This window comes from Heterocephalus glaber, unplaced genomic scaffold, assembly GCF_053883595.1.
Source record: "Heterocephalus glaber isolate CG9 unplaced genomic scaffold, H.glaber_assembly_v1.0 deba00001600, whole genome shotgun sequence".
Lineage (NCBI taxonomy): Eukaryota > Metazoa > Chordata > Mammalia > Rodentia > Bathyergidae > Heterocephalus > Heterocephalus glaber.
Genome location: NW_028258372.1, coordinates 4,493,378 through 4,516,239, shown reverse-complemented (window position 1 = coordinate 4,516,239; position 22,862 = coordinate 4,493,378). Strand labels below are relative to the sequence as shown.

Sequence of the window (22,862 nt, the reverse complement as noted above, 5' to 3'; positions counted from 1 at the left end):
AAGAAAGAAATTTGAACAGGTACAAAAGAAGAGACAGCAGTGTAACCACACCCATGTGATCATCACCAGCTTCAAAACTTCTCAACGCATGACGTTTGGTCTTATTTTAGCTGTTATCTACCCACTCCTTTACCCTTTGGGTATATTGGGGCGAATTTCAGACACTGTATTATTTTATATGTTTTTTTAAAATCTCCAAATGATAGAAATTATTTTCTAAAAAACATAATATTTTTTTTTTTTGGAACCGGGGATCAAACTTGGGTCCTTGCGCTTGCGAGGCAGGTGGTGGAACCACTGAGCTAAATCCCTGGCCCCTAAAAAACATAATATTATTGGTTTTTTTAACTTGGAAATCTTTTTATGAAAAAACATTATTTAAAATGTTATCTGTTAATATAATTGAAGACTTTCATTTATACAGTTTTATTTGCATACATATCCATTTTTCTAATAAATGCCCGTTCCTAAAAAACAATAACATGGATGTTATAAGAATTTGGTTCATATATCAGTAGTCTTTATACTCATCTTTGTGATCATGATTAATAGGACTGAGGGATGTTTTGCCTTTTACCATATTCAGTGGTTTTTACTCAGTTTACCGAATGTGTCATTTATTATTGACCACCCACTCCTTAGTGAAACACTTGCTTTTTCTGTTTGTCTTTCTGGGTTCATCCCTTTATTGGAGTACTATATGTCATAAGGTCTAATGATTTTTTAGATTTTTGAGAAAGTAGAATTTTAATTATTTTCTGTTTAGCCTAAATACAGGTGTGAAATGATATATAAGCAAATGGGCTGAGACTTTGTTTTATTTTTTAAAATCACTAAGCAAGTATGTAACAAAAGTAAATATATGTGTAAATGAATTTGCATTATTCAGAATTCTAGAATTAGACATCTGTCTAATGAATGCTGTTCTAAATGTTGCTAAATGATTAATAGTAATTAAAAGGTTAAATACAAGCTGAAGAAAGCTTTGAATTTTGAAATGTTTGTAACAGCTAGTAATCTGACTGATGCAGACGTTTTTGTCAAAGTTGAAAAAGTTAGAGCTAATTAATTTCTTGGGAGCCATATGATGAAATTGTAGGTGTGATAACATATTTGAGTAACATATGGTAGTTATGGGGCACCTTTCTAATGACTGAGCAGCCAGTTAAATATAGACTTTTGGGTTTCTTTTATTTCACTGTCATTCTTTGTTACTGTGTATTTTTAAACTGATTTTGTTTTGTAGAGGTCGATACTCAGGATTTAACAATTTACATTCAAAATGTTAATATGAATATGTAATTCTCATCTAAATTAGCATAAATTTTAGTGAAGGTTTCTTTAAAAATACAACCATTTCCCCCAGACTATGTGTGTACTACACTTACACAATTAAATAAGTTAAATGAGTGGGAGTTGACTCTCAGTGCATGTTGATTACCCTCAGTTCACTTTGATTACCTTTGAATGGAGATTAAAGAAATGTTACTTTTGATATACAGTATGGGTGTATTTTTTTTCTTAGTGATTCACTGCTTGCATTTTGACAATAGTATCTTCCTAATCCCTTTTATATAAAAGAGTTCCAATCTGTTTCTTGAATATTGTTTGATAAAGATGACAGGTTAAAAAGGAATTGAAATTATTTTATACCATCTGTAGTTAAAATAGTATCCAACATAGTTTTAAAAATTTGACATAAAAATTTTGCAAGTAGAGAAAACTTAACATAAGGACTTATAGTTTATATTTTCATTTTGTATAGATTGCATTTTTACTAAAATTTTTATGATTATAATCTTGTATGAAGTGTAATATTTTCTGTCATTCAAAGATCTCCACAGTGAAATAAGATTTTAGGGTAAAAATGTATCTGTTGTGCTATGAACCAGCAATGTGAGTCTGTTTCTGTTAGCTTCAGACTTAATCCCAATATTCTGCTCATTAGATAGATGAAAGGAAAAAGCGTTTTCCAGCATTTATAATTCTTATAAAATTGAATTAAAGCAAAACTAGTGTTTGTGTCTACAATTGAAGTAAATGGAAAGAGAATATAATTTTAAGCCTTAAGGAAAATTGTAGGTAAATTCTAGAATTGTAGTTAATAATGATAGATTAATTCTAGAACTACAACTAACATTTTGGCTTCTGCTCTTAATACACTAGTCAGAATATTACTGAACTTTTTATATTGTTGCAAGGTTCTAACATGTCTAGAAATGTTCGACATTGATTTATTAAACTGTTTTGATATTACCACTCTTGTTTCCATTTAAATTTGAGTATACTATGAAGTATTTTGGTATGGACATCTGTTCTATGAATCTTTCCATATTCCTAAATCTGTTGCAAGGTTTTCCCTATCAACTGACAGCTTTGTAAGTGGTGATAAAGAAGACAGATACTCATGAGAGACTGATAAAATGTTTTGTCCTGAGTGGACTTTGACCTCAGATCTTAAGGTAAATAGCATGGTGAAATTTCAAATGATTTGCAGTAAAGCATTGACTTTTAATGCATTTAATAATAAAATATGAAATTTTGGACTATCTCCTAAATACCTGTGCACCCTTTTTCTTTACTGGGTTTTCTGTTTTTATATTAATTATACAGCATATTGGGTTGCATAGTGCACTTTTCATATGTGTGTATAACTTACTTGGATCCTATTAGCCATTACTGCTCCCTCTTCTCCCCAATCCCTTTCTTCGTGGCTGTTGCCTTGTACAGTACTTTCATGTCATTATTTGTTCTAGATTTCATTTATGGGACTCTTCAGTTTAAAAGATAACACTTTTTTATGTATAGCTTATCAGTTTGAAAAATGACTGTTGTGATTTATTCAGGGGCTATCAACTTCAACTTTTAATTGATAAGATGGTTATAATTATTAGAATCTTCAGAAACAGAAAATCCTGAGTATATTTATTTATTTTAAAAACTTATGAGAGTTTCAGTAGAGTAAAATAATTTAGAAATTGACTGCTTTTAGTTTCACTATTAAAAATAATATAAACTCAATTTTTAAATTGAAATTTACTTCAATTTTATAAATTTTTAAAAATTACGATAGTAAGGTATACAGTTCTGTGTAATGAGTTGCAGTATTTAATAGAGAATGGTATCTGTACTTAATACAGAATGGAAAGATGATAATTTTTCATTCAGTGGGATAATTGATATTTTGTTCAGTTTCATAGTTGAATAGTTTTACTGAGAATATCTTCCTTTTTTGCTTTCATGGGTTGTTAAAATATTTTCTATTCAGAGAAGTCTGCCTTCATGTTATAAAATAAGTAAATGACAGATACGAGGTCTATAAGCCAACATTTAAAAATTAGTATAAAGTACTTGGCCTTGTTCCTGAAAGCTGTGCTTCATTCTAGAAATGTTTCTGGAACAGTGAATAAATGATTGTGGAAGATTAGAAGATTTACATTTTAAATACAGTGTCAACAATTTTACCTTGCCATGCATAATTTGCATTGCCAGATGTGCCAAGGTCAGTATTTTAAGCATTCATGACTTAATTATTTTCTGACATTACTTTGTAAGTCTTGAAGACACTTATGATTGAAAAGAAGGATTGAAGAGAAAGCATGTTAATAGTCTTATTAAGGGTGTGGAAAACAGTCCATTTGTGTGGAGTGCAATCCACTGTCTCACATCAAAGCAGTTTTTGGATGCCTTCATAGCCATCTGTAGAGGGTGGATCATTGGTTATACATCAGTCAAATAAAAAGATAATTTTGACATTATCTTTCCTTCTCTAAATACTTTCCTTTTGCAGAATGGTTTGATAACTTGATCACATCATTACAAAGGAGTTCCAAAGGGGGCAATTAAAAAAACATATTACATAGCAAATTTACTGTCTATGATTTTATTTCAATATTTGCTGTTAAATGAAAATATTTAAGAATAGATGATCAGCAGTTTAGCTTGAGAATAGATGATTATTTGTTTCCTTCTAGGAATGAAAGATTACCTTTAATAACATTTTAAATCACAAAGAGTTGTTAAATACATGATAAAACTCAAGAGTCACTATCAAGATGTTAAACTTACCCTTCAGAAATTTAGGAGTAACTTTGGATGATTTTACTTATTTATATTACTAGGGAAGAAAATCTGATTTTTACAAATTTCCTAGAATCATAATTTATTAGTTAAGGGATTTGGATTCACATTAGTAGCTGAGACAATAAGACAAATTCCAGGATAAAGAAATCAAAATTCTGTGCATTTTTGCTTCATCAACAAAATATTATATTTCTTAAAATGCATACTTACTGTATTCCTTAAAGTACATTATGTATTTTCCTTAAGAAAATACAATGTCTTTAACTTAACTGATATCTCTTCCTGGCTAACATTTAGTTCTTACTATGATTCAGACATAGTGCTGTGTGCTTTGTATGTAGTTTTGTTTTAATATTTCAGTGAGATACATATTTGTCTTTTTGTGACTATTTCACTTAGCATTCCTTTAGGGTTCATCTATGTTGTAGGATGTGTTAGAATTTCCTTTTTTAAGGCTAAGTAACCTCCTATGCATATGCCACATTTTGTATTTCCGTTCATCTGTTGATGTCTTTTAGTTTTTGAAAATGCATTTATTTTGCCTATACTTTTGAGGTATAGTTTTACTTAGTAAAGTTCTATGTCAGTTTTTATTTTCTTCTATCACTAAAGATATCATTCCTGTATCTTTGAGCTTCTATTTTAATTACTGACATGTTAGCTGTTAGTGTAACTGTTATGCTTTGGGAGGTAATGTTCCTTTTCTTGGGCTTATTTTAAGAAGTTTTTTTGCTCAAATATGGGTTTCTTTTCTTTTCACTTTCCTACCCAGGCTCAGTATTCAGCAGCTGTTTTGAACATACAGATTAATATCTTTCATCAGTTAGGGGAAATTATTAGCCATTAACTCTTTAAACAATTCTTCTGACCTTTATTCTTTCTGATCTGAGATGCTCATTAAAAACTTGTAAAATCTTCTGTATGCATACTGTATATCTTATCCCCTTCTGTATTTTCCATCTTTTTGTCTTGTTCTTCATTCTGGGTAGTTTCTTTGACAAAGCCATAATTCCCTATTTCTCTTTTTTCTTGCTGTCTAAATTAATAGTTAACTTTTAGTTCGAGTTCTTATTTTTTGGCATTGTACTTTTCAGTCCTCAAATTTCTGTTTGTTTCTCTTTCATATTAGCCACACCACATGTGTAGTTTTATACTTCACTGATGAAAATTTCAAGTTTGGTTTTATCTCCTTGAACATAGAATAATCCTTGTTGTTTAACTTACACTCTGTCTGATACTTTCAGTATCAGATTCATTAACATTGAATTTATGCCCATGACCACTAAACTGATGCCTGAATGAAGCTTATTTAAACCACATGTTTTCTCTGCAAGGCATATCATAGCCTTCTTGCATTGTGAAACACTATATAGAACTTCAGCATTACATGTGGGGACTATTTTAAACAGCAGAGTAACCAACTGAAAACCCAAAATGTGAAAAACATGGCACTAAATATAAGACACAAAGGAAGATGGGTTATAGTAAGAGAGCTGAAGCAACAAGACAAGTGTCATAGCTTGTTCACTCTAATCTGGAAATGTGGGCATCAGGTAATTCAGATTATTTGCCACTTGCCACGTGCCTGCAAATGACCATAAAATAATACTTAGATTGTTGATAGTTGGATTACAAATAATTTTTAATGAGTAGAACCCTGAATAATGAAGATTGTGCTGGTCATAGTATTTGAAAATTCTGTGTACAGAAAGAGTTAAAGACATCATATTACAGGGCTGGGGATTTAGCTCAGTGGGACTACAGCGAGCCCATTCATGCCCATGTTTATAGCAGGACAACTCATGATAGACTGATCTTGGAAGTGGCCTCTATGTTCATCAACAGATGAGTGAATAAAGCAAATGTAGTATTTACACACAGTGGAGTATTACTGTGCCATAAAGGATAAACTTGAGTCATATGTAGGAAAATGGATGCACCTTGATACCATAATGTTAAATAAAATGAACACAGGCTTAAATAGCACATGATTTTTCTTATATGAGAATCCAAAAATACAACTAAAAAACAAAATAAAAGATAAGTATAGGAAACAGGGAGACAGATCTTTTGCAGAAGAGAAGGAGGACCAAGAGGTGGAGGGGAGCGGGGCGGAAGAAGCGGGGAAGGAGACGAAGAAAGGAGTTAAGATGTGTCATGCACACGTACCAGCTCTTTGTGATACATATAATTATGTACTGCAAAGACACACTAATAAAAAGACAAATTTAAACTAAAAACAAATAAGTAAATGGCAAAAATTATATGTAGAATTATGAAGCCTTAAATAAAGCTACCTCAAAGGTGTTTTATTTTATTTTTATTTATTCATTTTTTTGAGATATACTTTATGTCCAAAGGAGTACTTTCTGTAAAGATATATACAATTTTTACAGACAGATACAGTTGCTTTTGTTTTAAAAATTGAGACTATGCCATATTTCTAATTATTGTTGGTCTATTCAAGAAATACGCTGGGGAAAAGTGAATTCTAGAGGGAAAGCTACCCTTCACATGCTGTTCTGCAGTACTGAAGCCTGTGGCCAGAGTTCAGTTCCTTGTAGCTTAAATCCATTTCACACATGTCACTACCACTGTTAGTGCTTCTCTTTTAACACTAGACAATTGATGATTTGGTGGGCATGTTTAATGACTTCTATGACTAGCTGGCTACTGGCCACTCCTCTGGTTCTACAGAAAGAAATCAAGTCCTTCCACCCTATCATCTTCACTAAATCTGACATCTTTCATGGTCTCGCACTTTGCTTGTTGCTGAAACTGCACTTTGCTTCTTTCAGACTGTGACTCTTGAAGGAAACTACTTTTCCCATTACTGGTAGGCATAATTTTCTTGCTTTCTGGCCTCTTTGAAGTTGGCGCTTAGACAGTTTCAAGCCCAGCTTCATAAATACTTTGATTTCACAGAAGTGTATTGTTTTGGTGCCTGGGGTTGTTTAACAGTCAACTATTGCACTTACAAGGCTATCTTATTAGATATGCCAAACCAGCTCCTAGTCCAGCAACACCTGGAAAAGCCAGCAGCACATTTCTAATGCCGCCTTCTAGATCCTCTACTTGGAGAAACTCCACAAACCCATCCCAGCCTCTTTGTTTGATTAGCCAGTCCCTTTTTGTTTGTACGAGAACTTCTGTGATACTTTCTGTTAATGGTTCGATGCAGCTTTCTTGGTTTATGCTCTTCAAGTGTTTGGCCACAAAGGCACCAAAAGAAATGAGAGTCACAATCCTGCCCCAGTTTGTTACACCGTCACTGAAAACATGGACCATCACTCATGACAAGGATTTGACATCATCATCGTTCTTGATGTCCAGTGTTCGAAGCATTCTTGAGGAAGAAAAGCATGCATGTCCCCATTGTCTGAACCTGGACCCTACCCGCCTGGCCACCCGTGGTGGGGGAAGTTGCTATTTGGGCTCTGGAGAATTTTGGGGTTTTATATCTTTCTGATACCCTGCAGGCATTAGAAATCCAGGAGCACCCTAATCCAAGTTTAAAGACTGGCATTTCCTGGTCTACTCTGACAATGAGAATTTGTGTTACAGATCATGCAAGATCTAGTTTATTTTTTTTCTCCTTACCATCAGAGAATAGCCATTTGTTGTTCCAGCTTACTGTGGGAGTTGTTTTATCAGAATTTTCATTTTGTCTAACATCTTAAATTGTTCGCAGTGGAATGTCTGTCTGAATTACTTAATCTCACATTTATAGAAGTAGAATTTTTTTTCTTTTTTTCTGCCTTTTCATGATTTTCATGTTACCGTCTCTTTTTCATTCTTTTTTTTTTTAAATACTGTAATTGTTACAAGGTTGAATAACTTCTCATTTAGGTAGACTCTTCTCATTTGTAGACTACACTAAGATGTAGCCTTTGGATAATTTTGATAATGTAAGAAATACACTGCTATTTCACAAAAGAAAAACAAGACCTGGAATTTGGAATAAGTCCCTGCTAAATTTTTCTTTTTCTTTTTTAATCCTTTTAAATTCATACAATTAATTCTTAGCCATCACTTTGAAAGGAAATACTGGGGTGTATTAATTTAGCCTCCACTTACATATTCATGTGTATTCTGTGGTGCCATGGATAAAACCTAGGGCCTCCTGCATGCTAGGCATGCACTCCACCCCTGAACATAGCTTCAGCCCAGGCTTTCATCGTATTTTATAATATGGGACTGGCCATTATGGAGAAGTTAAATTAAATTGTTGTTACCTTCTGTTTTTATTGAATCTGTCCATGTCCCTCTTTATTCTCTTTTTCCAGACAGCCGCCCTAGTGATTCTGTTAAAACCTAGGTCAGATAACATGACTGCTCTGCTCAGAAACCTCTATGGCTTCCCGTCCTACCCAGAGTAAAGGCCAGAACCCTTCTGGAATCTTCAGCCTCTGGCTGGCCACTCCTCTCTCTGACAGACTTTCTTGTCGACCCTCCCTGTTCTTCGTCCTCTAATCATTCCAGGTTTTTGTGTTCCTGGAATACGCCTGACATTTCCCATCTCAAGGCCTCGCTGTACTCTGTTAGGAAAGCTCGTCCCCTATTATCACAGTGATTAATGATTAAAAGTAATCATTTTAATTTTTCTCAAAAAGTTACCACTTCAGTGTGGCTTTCCTTGATTACCATATAGTCTAAAACTTTACTCCTCCCTCCACAGCTTCATATTTACTCCTTTCCTGTTTTGTGTTTTTCTCCTTAGCATTTATCATACTGTACACTCTACTTTCTTCTCCATCAAAATATAAACAGCTAAAAGTGAGATTTTTATTTCCTTTTTCCTACAGTGATTCTCAGTGCCTGTAAAGAGTAGAGCATTTACTATTTGTTGAATGGATAACGAATGAATGAAATTTATTATCAGAATCTATTTATGAGTTTTAATTAATTGTTAATTAGATAAATCTATGTAAAATACAAATAGACAATGTTAGATAAATCTATGTAAAATACAGGGAAAATCCAAAAAGACGGTTTATACTTTTATCTTTTAAAAATTAATTAATTGATTAATTTATTTATTTTTTGGTACCAGGGACTGAACTCTGGACCTTGTGCTTGCGAGGCAGGTGGCGGAACCACTGAGCTAAATCCCCAGTCCTCTTTTATTTATTTTTTACAAATAATTTCAAACTTAGAGAAGGTGTACATGTAATGCTTTTGTTTATGAGTCACTACCCCTAGTACTTTGACACATTTTCCTGACAAATAAGAATATTCTGTGATATAAAGAAAGTACAAATACTAAGTCAAAAAGTCAATATTAACACATCAGTTACCACCGTCTAGTCATCAGACCTTACTGACATTTTTCCAGTTCTTGCAAAAATGTCTTTTATCAAGAAACCCTAATGCAGGATCTTAACACTGTATTTGGTGTCCAGGGCTCTTTAGTCTTTTTTTGTTTTTCATCTGAAGTGCTTCTATGGTTTTAATTTTTTGATCCTGATGCTTTTCAAGATTACATGCCAGGGCTGGGGATTTAGCTCAGTGGTTTTGCCGCCTGCTGCACAAGCACAAAGACCCGAGTACGATCCCCAGTACCAAAAAAAAAGATTACATGCCAATTATGTTGTAGAATGTCCTGTCATTTGGTTTTCTCTGATGTTTCTTCATGATTACATCTTGGTTATATATTTTTGATGGCTGTATCCTAGAAGTGATGTTTTGTTCTTATTGAATCCTATGAGTTGATGTTTAATTTATCCACTACTACTGATGTTAATTTTGATTATTTAATGAAGGTAGTGTCTGTTTTCTCCATTGTAAAGATAGTTTTCTCCCCCTTTTTAGTAATTTTTAAGTGGATAATATGAGACTAAGTAAAAAATCATGTTTCCATCCAACTTTCACCCATTAGTTTTAGCATTCTTGTTGTTTATTGCCTGACTTAATTACAACAAAATTACAACAAAAGGGGTGTCAGAAGTGGTGATTTTCAAATTCCTTATTTTTCTGCATTCATTAGTCATTCTGCTATAAGAAATCTTTGCACTCATTAATTAATTCATTTATTTAGATCAGTATGGGCCATGGATTTTTTTTTTAACTCAACAAGTTAACAATTCTTTATTGTTATGTATTGTGATATGAAACTGTTTCACATGTGGCTAGTGGAGCTCTTCCACACTTCTTTGGGCTTTAATATGTATCCATCATTCTTTGAGTACCTTTTACTCCCTAGTACAGGAAGATATTCCAGACTCATCTTGCAAAATCTGGGTCCTTGAATCAGTTGTTTTCCAGGGAATCCTAATTTCTTTCTGTGATAATGATTTTTGTTTCTTTTTCTTCAGTACTAGGGATCTAATCCAGGGACACTTTATCCATGAGCTAAACCTAGGGCCTCTTATTTTTATTTTGAGACAAGGTTTTGCTAAGTTGCCTAAACTGATCTTAAATTTATAATCCTCCTTCTTCAGCCTCTTGAGTAGCTGAGATTACAGGTATGTGCAACCATGCATAGCCAGATCAAAGTTTTTATTGCCTATGGTAGGTATTTGATGTGAGAAAAGAAACATAAGATATTCTGTTTTACTTTAAGGAGAGGGTTACTATAATATACAAACCAGTACCTTTTTGAGAATTTAAAAAACATGTTCATGAAGGGCTGTAATTTGTATGTCTCGCTGCCCAAGGGACTGTGATTTGATTTTGATCCTTCCAGCTGGCTCAAACTACTGGTAGTACATGCATGACTGTTCCATTGGGTGGCTGGTACCCTTTCTTAGGGGGTCTTTGATTACAATAATGCAAAGCAAGGAATTGATGAGCAGATCAGATGTCATCATATTACAGTTTCTTAAGGAAAACATTTAAATGCTATAAAAAATTATATTACAGCTAATTTCTGGTATAGCAGTTGTAAATGCATATTATATATACCAGCAATGAGGTGCTTGTAAGAGTTCCATGTTAAAATTTAGAGAATTATTGGTAAACTACTCACAAATATAAATATATTTCTTTTAATTCAAAGAAATTTTTGATTATTATTAAAATAACTTAAATTGATATAGATAGTATTAATATTTATATTTGGGCAGTAATTATTCAGATTCAAACATCTAACTAGATTTGGTCCACTTACAGACTTCTGTTAGTTAAAAGACCCATAAAAGTGATTAGATTCATTTGTACCGTCAGTGGTACAGTCCACCTGATAGGATAGTCATGCATGTATCACCAGTGGTTCAAGCCGGTAGGAACATGTTAATAATACACTGTTAATAACCATTTTGGGGCAACAGGCAAAAATGAAGAAAAGCCTACATCAGGACTTTTATAATGTACTTCTAGCTTTACTCAGAATAAGACTGATACATGAAACACACGGTGAATAATTCAAGACTGTATGTAAATAAATGCTGTGTCACATTAGTAGTGCAAAAGGGGTTTGATTGTTATTTCTCCATCTTGATTTTATAGAAGCCTTCACGGAGAAAGACTGCAGCTTTTCAACTTAGGTCTGGTAGTTTTGTGTAACCTGTCTCAAAATTCCTAATTAATTTTGATACTTTACTGCTTAAGCCTCCAGTCCAGCCTGTTGAAGAATTAGAACTCCAGGTAGCAGACAAAAAGAATAATTGTAGAGACTTGTTGAAGCCCATAATATGGTGAAATGTTTGCATATTCTGGAAAGAGCCATTCATTTCTATCCCAACTTCAGCACTTAACAACATTGGGTTACAAAAGAATTGTGTTATGCAACTAACATGTACATATAACAACAAAAATTCTTTCTTCAGCTAGGTACTTATGCCTTAGCAAAACCAGGTTTCCTTGGGTTGTCATAAATAAATGGACTTTGTTGCCCTCTTTTTCTTGCAGTTTTTAAAATTCATTTTGCAGATGATAGAAGACTGAGAGTCAATACATTTGGAAAAAAGGGGTGAATTTGTAGTAAAATGAAAAAGCTTATTTTCAGGTCAGTGCTAGTCTGCTTATGTATGAGCTTTGTGCATCTAAGTATCTTTCTTTGCTGCCTTTTTAAAATGCTACTTTCATTTTAATTTCTTACACTACTTAAAACCCCATAAATTATAAATTTAAGTTAGTCATGCTATTTCAAAATTTTAGGCATCATTTAAAAGGTTTAGGTATGTTCTTTCACTTATTCTTTAAAGCAGTTTTCATTCTTGTAGTTGCCTGCTGAGGTCAAATGGTGGTGAAGGGATCACTGTACATTTAAAACAGAGTATTTGGGGAGGTTAAGTCAGATCAAGGAGGAATGACAATGAAGAGTATGAAGACCTTGAAACTGGTAGAAATAAGAAAGAATGTGGGAGATGAGTATTTGTTGAGGAAGAAGGTTGAATTATGCCAATAAGGTCCATTCACTCATTTCAGTTATCTGCATAAGACCAGTTCATTGCTGGGGAGGAGAGATGAAAACTTTAATTTCCTTTCCCCCACCCTTCTATTCCAAGGACCTGGATTTAGGGCTAGGCTAGCTGATACTGATAGTACCTTTTAAATGAGTAGACTGGGCCTTTGTGACAGTGTCCTCTGATTCAACTATTTATAGCATTATTCTCTGGAACAAAGCATTTAGAGTACTCAAAAGCTGTTAGTGAATTTAAAGACTACAGACCATTTTTAAACCAAGAGACTATTTGGGAAGTATTATTTAAAAATTTAAGTTCTGTTTGAGTTGGAAGAAATAAACATAAAAGTTGAAAGCACCAAATCTCAGACTGTGCATAATTGAAATGAGGTTGTTTTGGAGAATTAAATTTGGCAAGTGATTAATCCTTAATAAGGAATAATTGTTTTATCTATTTTAGGGAAAAATTAATTTAACAAACCTACTATTATGTGAAATTTAGGTAATGAACATGGGCAGTACATAATTGCCGTAACATTTATAGCATGGACCACAAAAAGGGCTGAATTAGTGTCATCAAATACAAAGAATGTTCATTTCAGAATCAAAGCTGTTCGGAAAGCACTATTCATGGTTACTATAATTAATTCAATGTTTCAGGACTATTGAAAGTTGCTGTGTCCTATCACTTTAATAGATATACCTTTCAGGTACATATCTGGATACCTGCATGAGATTAAAAAAAAAAAAAGTTCTCTGAACAAATGATTTTTGGTTTTGTACCAAAAGTAAAGAAACTTTTAGTATGTTAAATGATTAAAGAGGTCTCCAGAAAGCTGTTTCAGATCCTGTACCCAGTATTAATCCAACTCAGCATCTGGCTGTGATTGGCTAAGTGGAGTTCTCTTGTTCCCCCCCTCTTGTTCTAGAGCTAGAGATTTGGTTGGGTGGGGTATCAGTGTGAATAGCACATTGGCCAATCACAGTGGATTTAGACAGTTGTTAGCACAGAGCTGAAGTTTCTGGAGGCCAGCCAGCCTCCTAAAATCCCTTGATACCCAAGAACTCAGTCTCAGTAGTCGGTGCTACTTTTGTGTATCCTCTCCTCTGCCCTGCAAGTTCTATTCCCCTAAGGGCTGGGTCTTGTTTCAGCTCCTCATGTAGACAAAGGTCCATTCATCAATAAATATTTCTGCCTTCTCCATTTTGCATTTCTGAGTTTGGGTTCCAGAGTAACCTCCCTGATGAAAGTGCTTCTCCCCTCGACAGTGGACTACATTTGCCAGGGGCACGTAGCAGAATGTCCTGATTCTCTCCTACTGGACTAAGGAGAAAAAGAAAACAAAAATACCCCAAAAGACCGTGATTTAAAAAGATAAATATTGTCCCTCTCTTCCTCTTGTAACAGACCCAGGAGACCATTACGTACGTAAAATTTAAATATAATTGCATTTTTTACATTATTCATGTAGTGAACAGTACTTAATATACTTAATAATAATAATACTTTCTTGATACTTAAATCCAAAGTATTTGGCAAGAATGTCCAGTTTGTTTATCATTCTTGGATATGCTTTAAGCAGTCTGTATATGAATGGATTTTTGCACACATTGAAACTTGCTGGTGGCAAATGTCTTTGTATTATAAAATTGCATAGATACTTAAAATATTTTTTTTTCATGATTCTGGGCTGATAATTTTCCATTAGTCCTTTTAGTCTTGTTTTAAGAAAGTCTTTTTTTTTAAGAAAATGTATCTTGTTTGATGCAAAGTAGACTTGTGACAGATGAATTTCCACAAGAGAGATTGGGCCAGATTGCTCAGAATTAGAAAATTAATCTTTTTTTTGTAAAGTATTCTTTCACTTCTTATATGTGCTTGTAGCCTAATAGCGTCAGTACCAACAGGTGAAACAAAAACAAGTTAATTTTCTTTTCTAAAAATATGATATGACCAGTTATTTAAATATTAACCTTACAGTATCATTTACTGAGATCATGCTGTGTAAAGAATAGTATGTTTAGAGTCAAAGCATTTTGATGAGATGGGGCATGTTCAGGGTGGTATGGCCATAGATGAGAGTCAGAGCATTTTGAAGAAATACCCAGAATTGGAGGACAGGGTCATTGAGCTTGCTGCCCTTGTGAAATACTGTATTGGGCAAGATGGGAGAGTATACAGTATTTTTAGGAAAACATGGTTTGGAATTTATAAGACCTTAGGACACATCGAACATAAGATGTATGTTAATATAATATAAAATGTAATACATTAGGAACACTGAATTGTGATTGGAAATAATCAGGACAAGTTTAAACAAAATAGTTTAAAACAGTGTTTTTTAAAGAGGGGAGGGTAGATGAACAGAATGTAAATTTGGTTTAAGTTCACAGGCAAATTAATTTGCACTTACTGCTTGAACCGTTCTTTTTATGGAAACAAGACTTTTACTCTGTTACTGAAGAAAATATGGGACCATGTTGCAAAAGTAGATAGAGGAAGAGTTTCAAAGGAAATAGGAAGAGTGAAAAATAATTACTGCACTGTAGAAGCTAATTGAGAGAGTAGTTATCACAGTATTATACAGGGATTTAAGGAGGACAGGCTGTAAAGAAGGCCCCGATGAGGACCTTGTTGGTTACCAGTTTGATGACTTTGAGTGGTCCGTGTCAAGAGTAATGATCATAAGAGGCACATTGGCAGGAGTTGAATAATGTGTAAATATTAAAGAAATAGGAAAACTCATTATAAATACTTCTTTGAAGTTATCTTTTGATAAAAGGAAAGAAAATTGATTGGAACCATTTCGAGAAAGGTGATTTTTTGGTTGCATACACGCGAGCATATTCGTAGGTTGTAGGGCAGATGCTTCAGTGCCAAGGGAAAGTGTGAAGATTCAACAGAGACATAAAGACATAACCAACTTTTTTTTTTATAACCAAGTTTTAGAGAGAGATAATAAATATGGGAGATGGGAAAGGGAATTAACCCTTGGAAAGGAGTGTGAATGAATCTTCCTTTGCCACAGGGGAAGTGGATATATTCTAAATGAGAGTTTCAAATGGAGACCTGGGATGGTAAAGTTGCTCACATTTAGTGATTTCCGTGTTTCCTAGGAGCTAAGGCATAAAATGAAAGAAATGGAGTTTAGGGGAGAGGCATTTGAATAAGGTAAAGAAGATGGGGCATGGTTGCTTTGGAAAATGTGGTTAAGTCAAATAGAGATGAACAAAATAATTTTCCAGGGTTGCATAAAATTATGATAGATACATTTGGTTTAATTTCATGATTTAATATAGCAGAAGGGTTATATAGAAAATAATCAAAGGTTACATAGAAAATAGATTATATGATATGCCCAAAGTGGAGACTGATAGAATGTTTAGTGAATTAAAAAGTAAATGAAAAAATTACTAGGCTAATCATGGATCCCATGAAGAATGAGACAAGTAGAAGGAAGTTTACAGACTGGGAACACAGGGAGAGGATGGGGTAGAAGTGTTAAGAAAAAGGAAAGAGGAAGCCAAGTAGAAGAGAAATTGGAATAGTAGCTTAAAATGTCAAAGGTAGAGTGTTCATCAACAATATTAGAGTAGTGTGCTAGGTACTGTTGGTGTTCACAAGGGATGAAGCACGGAGCACTGTACATACCGTTCTGCGGACTTGCCACTAGATGTCACTCTGACTCATACGGTAACCGCGCCTTGACACTCCCTAAGATAGGGCTTTTGAAAGTCAAGATGTGTGCAGTGTATCCATGTTAGTCAGTAAGGCATTTGCAGGTCTCTTCCTTATTTCCAGGTTTCTTGTTTATACAGTTACTTTAGAGGGAATGCCTCCTTTAAAACCCAGATTTTAAAATTTATGTTGGATTAATACTGTCTTTGGATTTAAAATTTTTTTATTGTGTTAATCACACGAAATAGCACTCCTCTGGTGAACTTTAAACTTTTAAACTTTTCTGAAATTCAGCATCACAATTTGTGAGATTTTCTCATACTCATTCTGCTAAGTTGATTCTGGTTTTACAGGGACTTATTTCTATATCTGTGAGTATAAAATTTTACTCTGACCTTTTTGCCCTTAGAAGGAACAACATAGTATCCACCCAGAGGTCATATTTAGAAAGTTTATCAGACTTTCTGCATATCTAGAACTGTTTCAAAACCTCCAAATAGTTTGGACAGCTTTATAATATAATTTATTTTGTTTCTGTTTCTGTTTTTGTTTTGTTTTGTTTTTTTTGAGACAGGGTCTCACGGTGTAGCTCACACTGGCTTTAAACTCACTATGTAGCCCAGGCTGGCCTCAAACTAGCAGAGATCCTCCTGCCTCAGCCTCCTGAGTGCTAGGATTACATGGGTGTGCCACCATGCCTAGGTGTAATGTAATTGTTTTAAAAAGCATGCAAAAACCAGACAAACCATCAAAACATGTTGACTTCATCAGAAACAAATAAACAACATCTAAGTGGGCAGGGTGAAGGATGTAATCCCAGGACTCTGAGAGACTGAGGCGGGAGGATTACAAATTCAAGCCCAGCCTGGGCAACTTAGTGACTTAGTGAGACCCTATCTTAAAATAGATAGATAGACAGGTAGGGCTGGGGGTGTATGTAGCTCAGTACAAAGGCCCTGGGTTCAAACTCCAGCACTACTGTAATGATAATGGTAATAATAATAATAATAAGAAGAAGAACAACAACAACAACAATATCATTATCCAGGCATACTGTGTATTTTAAAAAATATATTTATGTCCTTGTCTTCTCTGTTATTTTTTTCTTCATTTAACAGAGGATATATATGAAATTATACAGCATTGCTAGAACTGTTAAGGTGTCTTCAGAACACTATTTGCAGATCATTATAGGAGAAAGATGGATTTTTTCCTGTACTTCCAGTGTTTTCTACAGACCTCATTTCACTGCTCTTTCCTAATTTGTGACCCATTGTAATCTTAAAATATTTTTAGCAGTGTTAACAAAAAACCCTATCCTTTGTCTTAAGTGTCTTGAATTTACTCTTTTGAATTTGTTGACAAAGTCAGTTTGTAGTTTAATGTGGTTTTCTGTAGTACTTCCCAGGGTAACTGACTCTTCCATTTGGAAAGGTGCCCGTTTGCTGTAGAATATATAAAAGCTAACGGTCATCAGGAAAGCCCTTTGTATCAAGTACAGACCAGTGGCACAGACTGGCAAGCTACAGTGAGGGGAAAGATACGTTATTGGAATAACTGGAAATAGAAGATGTCATTGAAACTTGCTTTGAGATTGTAAGACTCTCTCTACTGGGAATGACTAAATGTTACGTACTATTTTGGTATATTATATATAGTAGTAAAGATGCTTTCCTTGAATCTCTTCCTTGTTTCTTGGGGAAAAATTCATTTTGCTTTTGGGTGAGTGAGTATGAACATGCTGTGGCTGAGATGAACTGGGCAGGACACTGAAGCTAGAGGAGTCCATAAAATCTCAGCAATAGCTCTTAAAAATTCTGCGTTTCCAAAATTGTGTTGCAGTGGTCACTGGGAATTGCAGGTTTGGATTTTTTTAAAAAAGCATTAAAGTGTGATGGCAAACATGCTTCATTAATGAAATTTCTCTTGAAGTTATTCTATAATTTCCTTTTTATTCTAAAATTCATTTTTCTACATAAGTTTCAAAATGAGCTTTTTGACTCTTCACAAGGAAAAGTGTTCATTTTATTTCTTTGGAGTTTTGCAATGAAAATATTAGATATTCCATTTCAGGAATATATTCCTTTGTTGTGCTATGAACAATACGTTTATTTAGATAATAGCCATCTATAATTTCCATCTCTAATCCCCAAAGGCCTTAACCTCTATTAGGAGCAAATGTAGATTTTTGTTTGCTTGGAATAGTTTCCTGGGCATGTAAAAACCCTTTTGACATCATTATTTAGGAGCTCCCATCCTCCCAGTGGAATCACAGTCTAATACAAAAACTTTGCAGCTGGTGAGCTCCCAAAGCCCCTTGTGATGATTGTTGTTAAACTCAGTGTGGCAGCTTGCAGTTGTTCCTTTCCTGTACTGGCCCACCCCACCCTCATGTTTATGTTCTTCATGACAATAAGAATTCTCCAGAGGTAAAACTCAGGGCTGAAAATATTGGATGTTTTCTTTGTCCTCTGTTCCTCCTAATTCATTTTTATTCTAAGCATTAAGCATGTTCATAAAGTTTACTGGAGAATATCAAAAGAAAGATCACCCCACCTTCCTCCACTGTTCTGATAATCTTATTTCTTAAAAACAAACTGTTGAATAACAAAGCATTAAGTAAATATGCAGTGATTATAGGTCTTCTCATGTTTTGTGTATAATGTGTTTGAAGCAGATCAGAGTTCATAGTTTCAATCTTCAGTCCTACCTGTGACCTAGTTTCTCAGACTTGGAAGTTTCTTCATCTCTGTGTTCTTTGTTAATGAAATGAGGGTACAAATAACATAAGCAAGTGGCAGTTGATGACTTACTAACTCAGTGACACACTAATCGACAAGAAATTTTCTCTCAAGTTTTTTTCTTAACTTTAGCTAGCTCTAATCAAGTGCAGACTTGTGTTGATATTACTTAGAGGAAAACACATTACTCACAATAAAAGTATGTTTATCTTACTGAACTGTAAAGATGGAGTACATTTTAACTAATTACATGGGATATGATTTGGATAGTATGAAACTGTGTTGCAACCATAAGAAAGATGTGAAAAGACATGATAGGCCAAATTGGAAATGGACATTAAATTAATATATGTATTTATATATGTATATACATATGATGTAGCATATACATCATGTTAAAATATAATAAACATCGAAGTAAGTCTAAGTGGAAACAGAAAGCTAAATAAGTCATCTAGTGAACCTGAAAGACCCTGTTAATTTTGATTCTACTTAGGGAACTTGTGTTTTTTATGCCTTGAATTATTAAATCTAACCTCAAAAGCATGCTTGCTATAGGAAATTCCTTTGGATAGTAAACTCCGCTCTTAGTGTCAGAAATTAAATGGGCAAGAGAATGGTCTAGAAGGAAGAATGATAAATTTTAATTTTAGAGAGCTGAATATTAATATCACCTACTGAGCAAAGTACTTTACTAACCTTACACTTTGTTCTAACCCTAATCCTAAATAGACCTAAATCATCTCTAAAATCTCTGCATATTTTGGTATACTGCAGTATTCTAAAATCAGTGTTTTTTGATATCATATCTCATGTCATTTTCTTAAATATGTGCCCTATACTTTTTTGGGGAACTAAAACCTTTCACAAGGTCATTATAAGAAATTTTGGGGCTGGGTGTGTAACTCAGTGGTAGAGTACTTGCCAGGCACATGCAAGGCCCTGGGTTTGTTCTCCACCAGAAAATAAGTAAATAAATAAAAACTTCCCCTTTTACTTGTAAAAGAACATGGTTTTGAGCAAATTAATACAAACACATTTTTTAAAGAGCCAGGACTTCTGAATGCATTTATCACAAATGAGATGCCTACATGGTGATGAGAATGGCCATTTCAAAAATACTGTTGAACCTAGTAAAGAATGCTAACAGATCGTGGTACAAAAATAAGTTTCTTTTGCTGTTTCCAGTAATAATTTTTTGAGGTAAATTTTTTCTTTAAGTATGAAATACATATAAAAAGTAAAAGAACTGTAGGAATGCAGCTCTGAATTTTCACAAGGTGAGCACACAATATAACTAATACCTGTTTTGCTATACCTTTAGCGCCTATGCTCTGTGATGCTAACAGGATGACTTCTATACCATGTACATATTAGTTTTGCCTGCTTTTGAATATGGAATTACATGACTTCCATTTTGTCAACATTATATTTGTGAAATGTATCCATGTTATTTTGTACTTAGTTTAGTCATGCTCATTGCTATATAATATTTCTATAGTATCTCTTCTGCCTTTGGATATTTGGGTTTTTACTTTTTGACTATATGTCTTTTGTTTTTTGTGTTTTTGGCTGTGTGTATATGCATACATACACATGTCTATTGGGTATGTAGATACCCAGAAATGGAACTACTGGGTCATAGAGTATACGTATGTGTGTTCAGCTGTTGTAGATACTGCTAGACACCTTTCTGATAGGGTATTTCTTTGCATTTCCACCTGTAGTTTGAATTTCTTTTGTTCTGTATTTTGACTAACACTTCAGGTTATCTTTTTCCCTTAAGCCAGTCAGGTAGGTTTGTAGTGATATGACATTGTAGTTTTTACTTTGCACTACCCTAATGACCATTTATTCGGAGTACTAAAAGGAAGTAATTTAATGACAGTTGCATTTAAAATAAATTAAACCTGAGGGTAAGGCTCAATGGTACAGCATGTGAGTAGGATGAGGGGGCCTTGGATTTGATCTCACTGCCAGTAATAGGCAAGCAAGTAATAAATTACATATTATCTAAAAACCTTTGGCATAATCACTTGCTTTATGTCTGTATCTGATAAATTGTGCAGTTCTTTGAAAAAATATTTCTATCTTAATGAAACTATTTCAAACAAAATTAATTTCAAATGCTTTTAAATGTTAGTAAGAGTATTGCTGTTATTTTTCAAAACAACTATCAAAATGAAGTAGTTTTAATAAATAGTGTACATTTTTCTATCAGAACAAATATTAGCTATTGTAGAGAATATAATTTAAAATTGACCTGCCTAACTTTAGTTTTAATGGTCAGTTACACACTTACCTTTTAGTACAGAGTTTGGAATTTTCTCGAGCAGTATTTGAGAAGTGTGTTTCTGAGATGGAGACTTTCCCATGTGCTCCTACCTTTTCCAGCTTTCTTTGCAGTTGCATGGGAACCAGTTGACTAGTTTTTGGCCAGGGGACTGTGAGCAAAAATGCTCTGTGGCGCTTTGGACTGGGGCAGTTAGGAGCTGGTGCACCTCTTTCCTGACCTCTCTTCTTGCCATGGTGAACATGTACGTGTTTTAGAGTTTATGTATTAATCTACTGTTTGTCTCTTGTAATAGGCATTATTATTATTATTTTTTGTAATAGACATTATTAAGCAACCTTATGCAGTTTCAGCTTAGTACATGGTCTACATTTTTTTGAAAGATACTTTGGAGCCTTGAAATATTTTTTATGCCTATGATTTTTGTTTTTCAAGTACTGGGGATTGAATTCAAGGTCTTCACACTGAGCTATATCTCCATCCCTTTTTTTATTTTTCTGTTTTGAAACAGGGTCTCACTAAATTGCTAAGTTGCCCAAAGTAGGCTTGAATTTACCTCGGCTTCCCAGAGTGCTGGGATTACAGGTAAGCACTATCAGGCCCGGCTTAAGTTTGTGATTTTTGTGAGCTTAGTGCTTGCTGCTTTTCTTCAAGAGTAAGGTTTGGAGAATATGCTTATGAGGAGAAACAGGTTTATGCTAGGAAAATAAAAAACACCATACTGGGCTGGGGATTTAGCTCAGTGGTTTCGCCGCCTGCTGCGCAAGTGCAAGGACCTGAGTTTGATCCTCCATACCAAAAAAAACCAAAAAACCCCCACCATACTACCAATTAAGAAAACAGTTGAGACAAATGTTTGAAGTTTCTTTTACCTAAGAATCATACTTAACTATTTGCATGAAATACCTTAATTTTCATAATACAGTATTAAAATGATTTAAACTTACTTGGATTTGCTTTTTAGTTTTAAGTTCATGAAGCTGACAGCTATCACAGGGATGTATGTAACAGACCACACTGAAGATTATGAAGAAAATAGTATATTCTGCAAGTATTTTTGTATACCTTTGAATATATGGTATAGTTTAATTGAGATAAAAATATTTAGGAAAGTAAAGTTCTTTTCTTCTTCACATTTCTTTCATATTTACTTTTTTGCACAAAAGTGTATTTGAAAAACTCTGATTTGTCTTGAATACTTGGTTTTTATCTAGAAAGAATTCCCAGCAACCACAACTCAACCTGAGTTAGTAATAAGGTAGGACTCTTACCCTGTATTCTGTCTGCAGTTCTTCGTGTATCAAATTACTTAAGAAATTTTAGTAGAAAACATGGAAATGTGAGATATATAACACAAAGAAATGATCTTTAGTATATGTGCTGCCGAAGCGAGCACACAAAGAAATGACCTTAAATAGAACCAAATTGGTTGAGAAATGAAAATGAATAAAAAGCATATAATGAGAAGTGGGGGATATAATCCAGCATTAGAGTATTTATTGGCATGCATGAAACCTTGAGTCTATCCCCAGCAGCACCCCTCCCAAATTATGTGAAGAAAATAAGCAACATTCTCATTGACCTAATTAAATATCTTTTATAAGATTATTACTGGACCATGTCCTATAAACTTAAAAAAGGAAAATTTCGATCTCCTATTCAAACTCCCAGTAGTTAAGATTTATAATTTTGCAAGTATATTTTTAAAAGTAAGTATGATAG

At 34.0% G+C, this 22,862-nt stretch overlaps 1 protein-coding gene across 8 annotated transcripts in view; it reads left to right on the top strand.

Annotated features, from left to right (window-relative positions):
- Akt3 (AKT serine/threonine kinase 3) overlaps positions 1–22,862 on the top strand; it is a 259,832-nt gene that overhangs the window by 56,845 nt on the left and 180,125 nt on the right. Inside the window, exons 1-2 of one of the 8 annotated variants that reach the window (XM_087194054.1) lie at positions 2,348–2,462; positions 3,387–3,502. The exons of the other annotated variants lie outside the window; for them this stretch is intronic. Of the exons in view, the coding sequence (XP_087050180.1) occupies positions 3,472–3,502 (31 nt within the window). The 5' untranslated portion in view covers positions 2,348–2,462; positions 3,387–3,471. Of the gene's footprint in view, positions 1–2,347; positions 2,463–3,386; positions 3,503–22,862 lie in introns of those variants that run through there. 8 annotated transcript variants of the gene reach the window in all.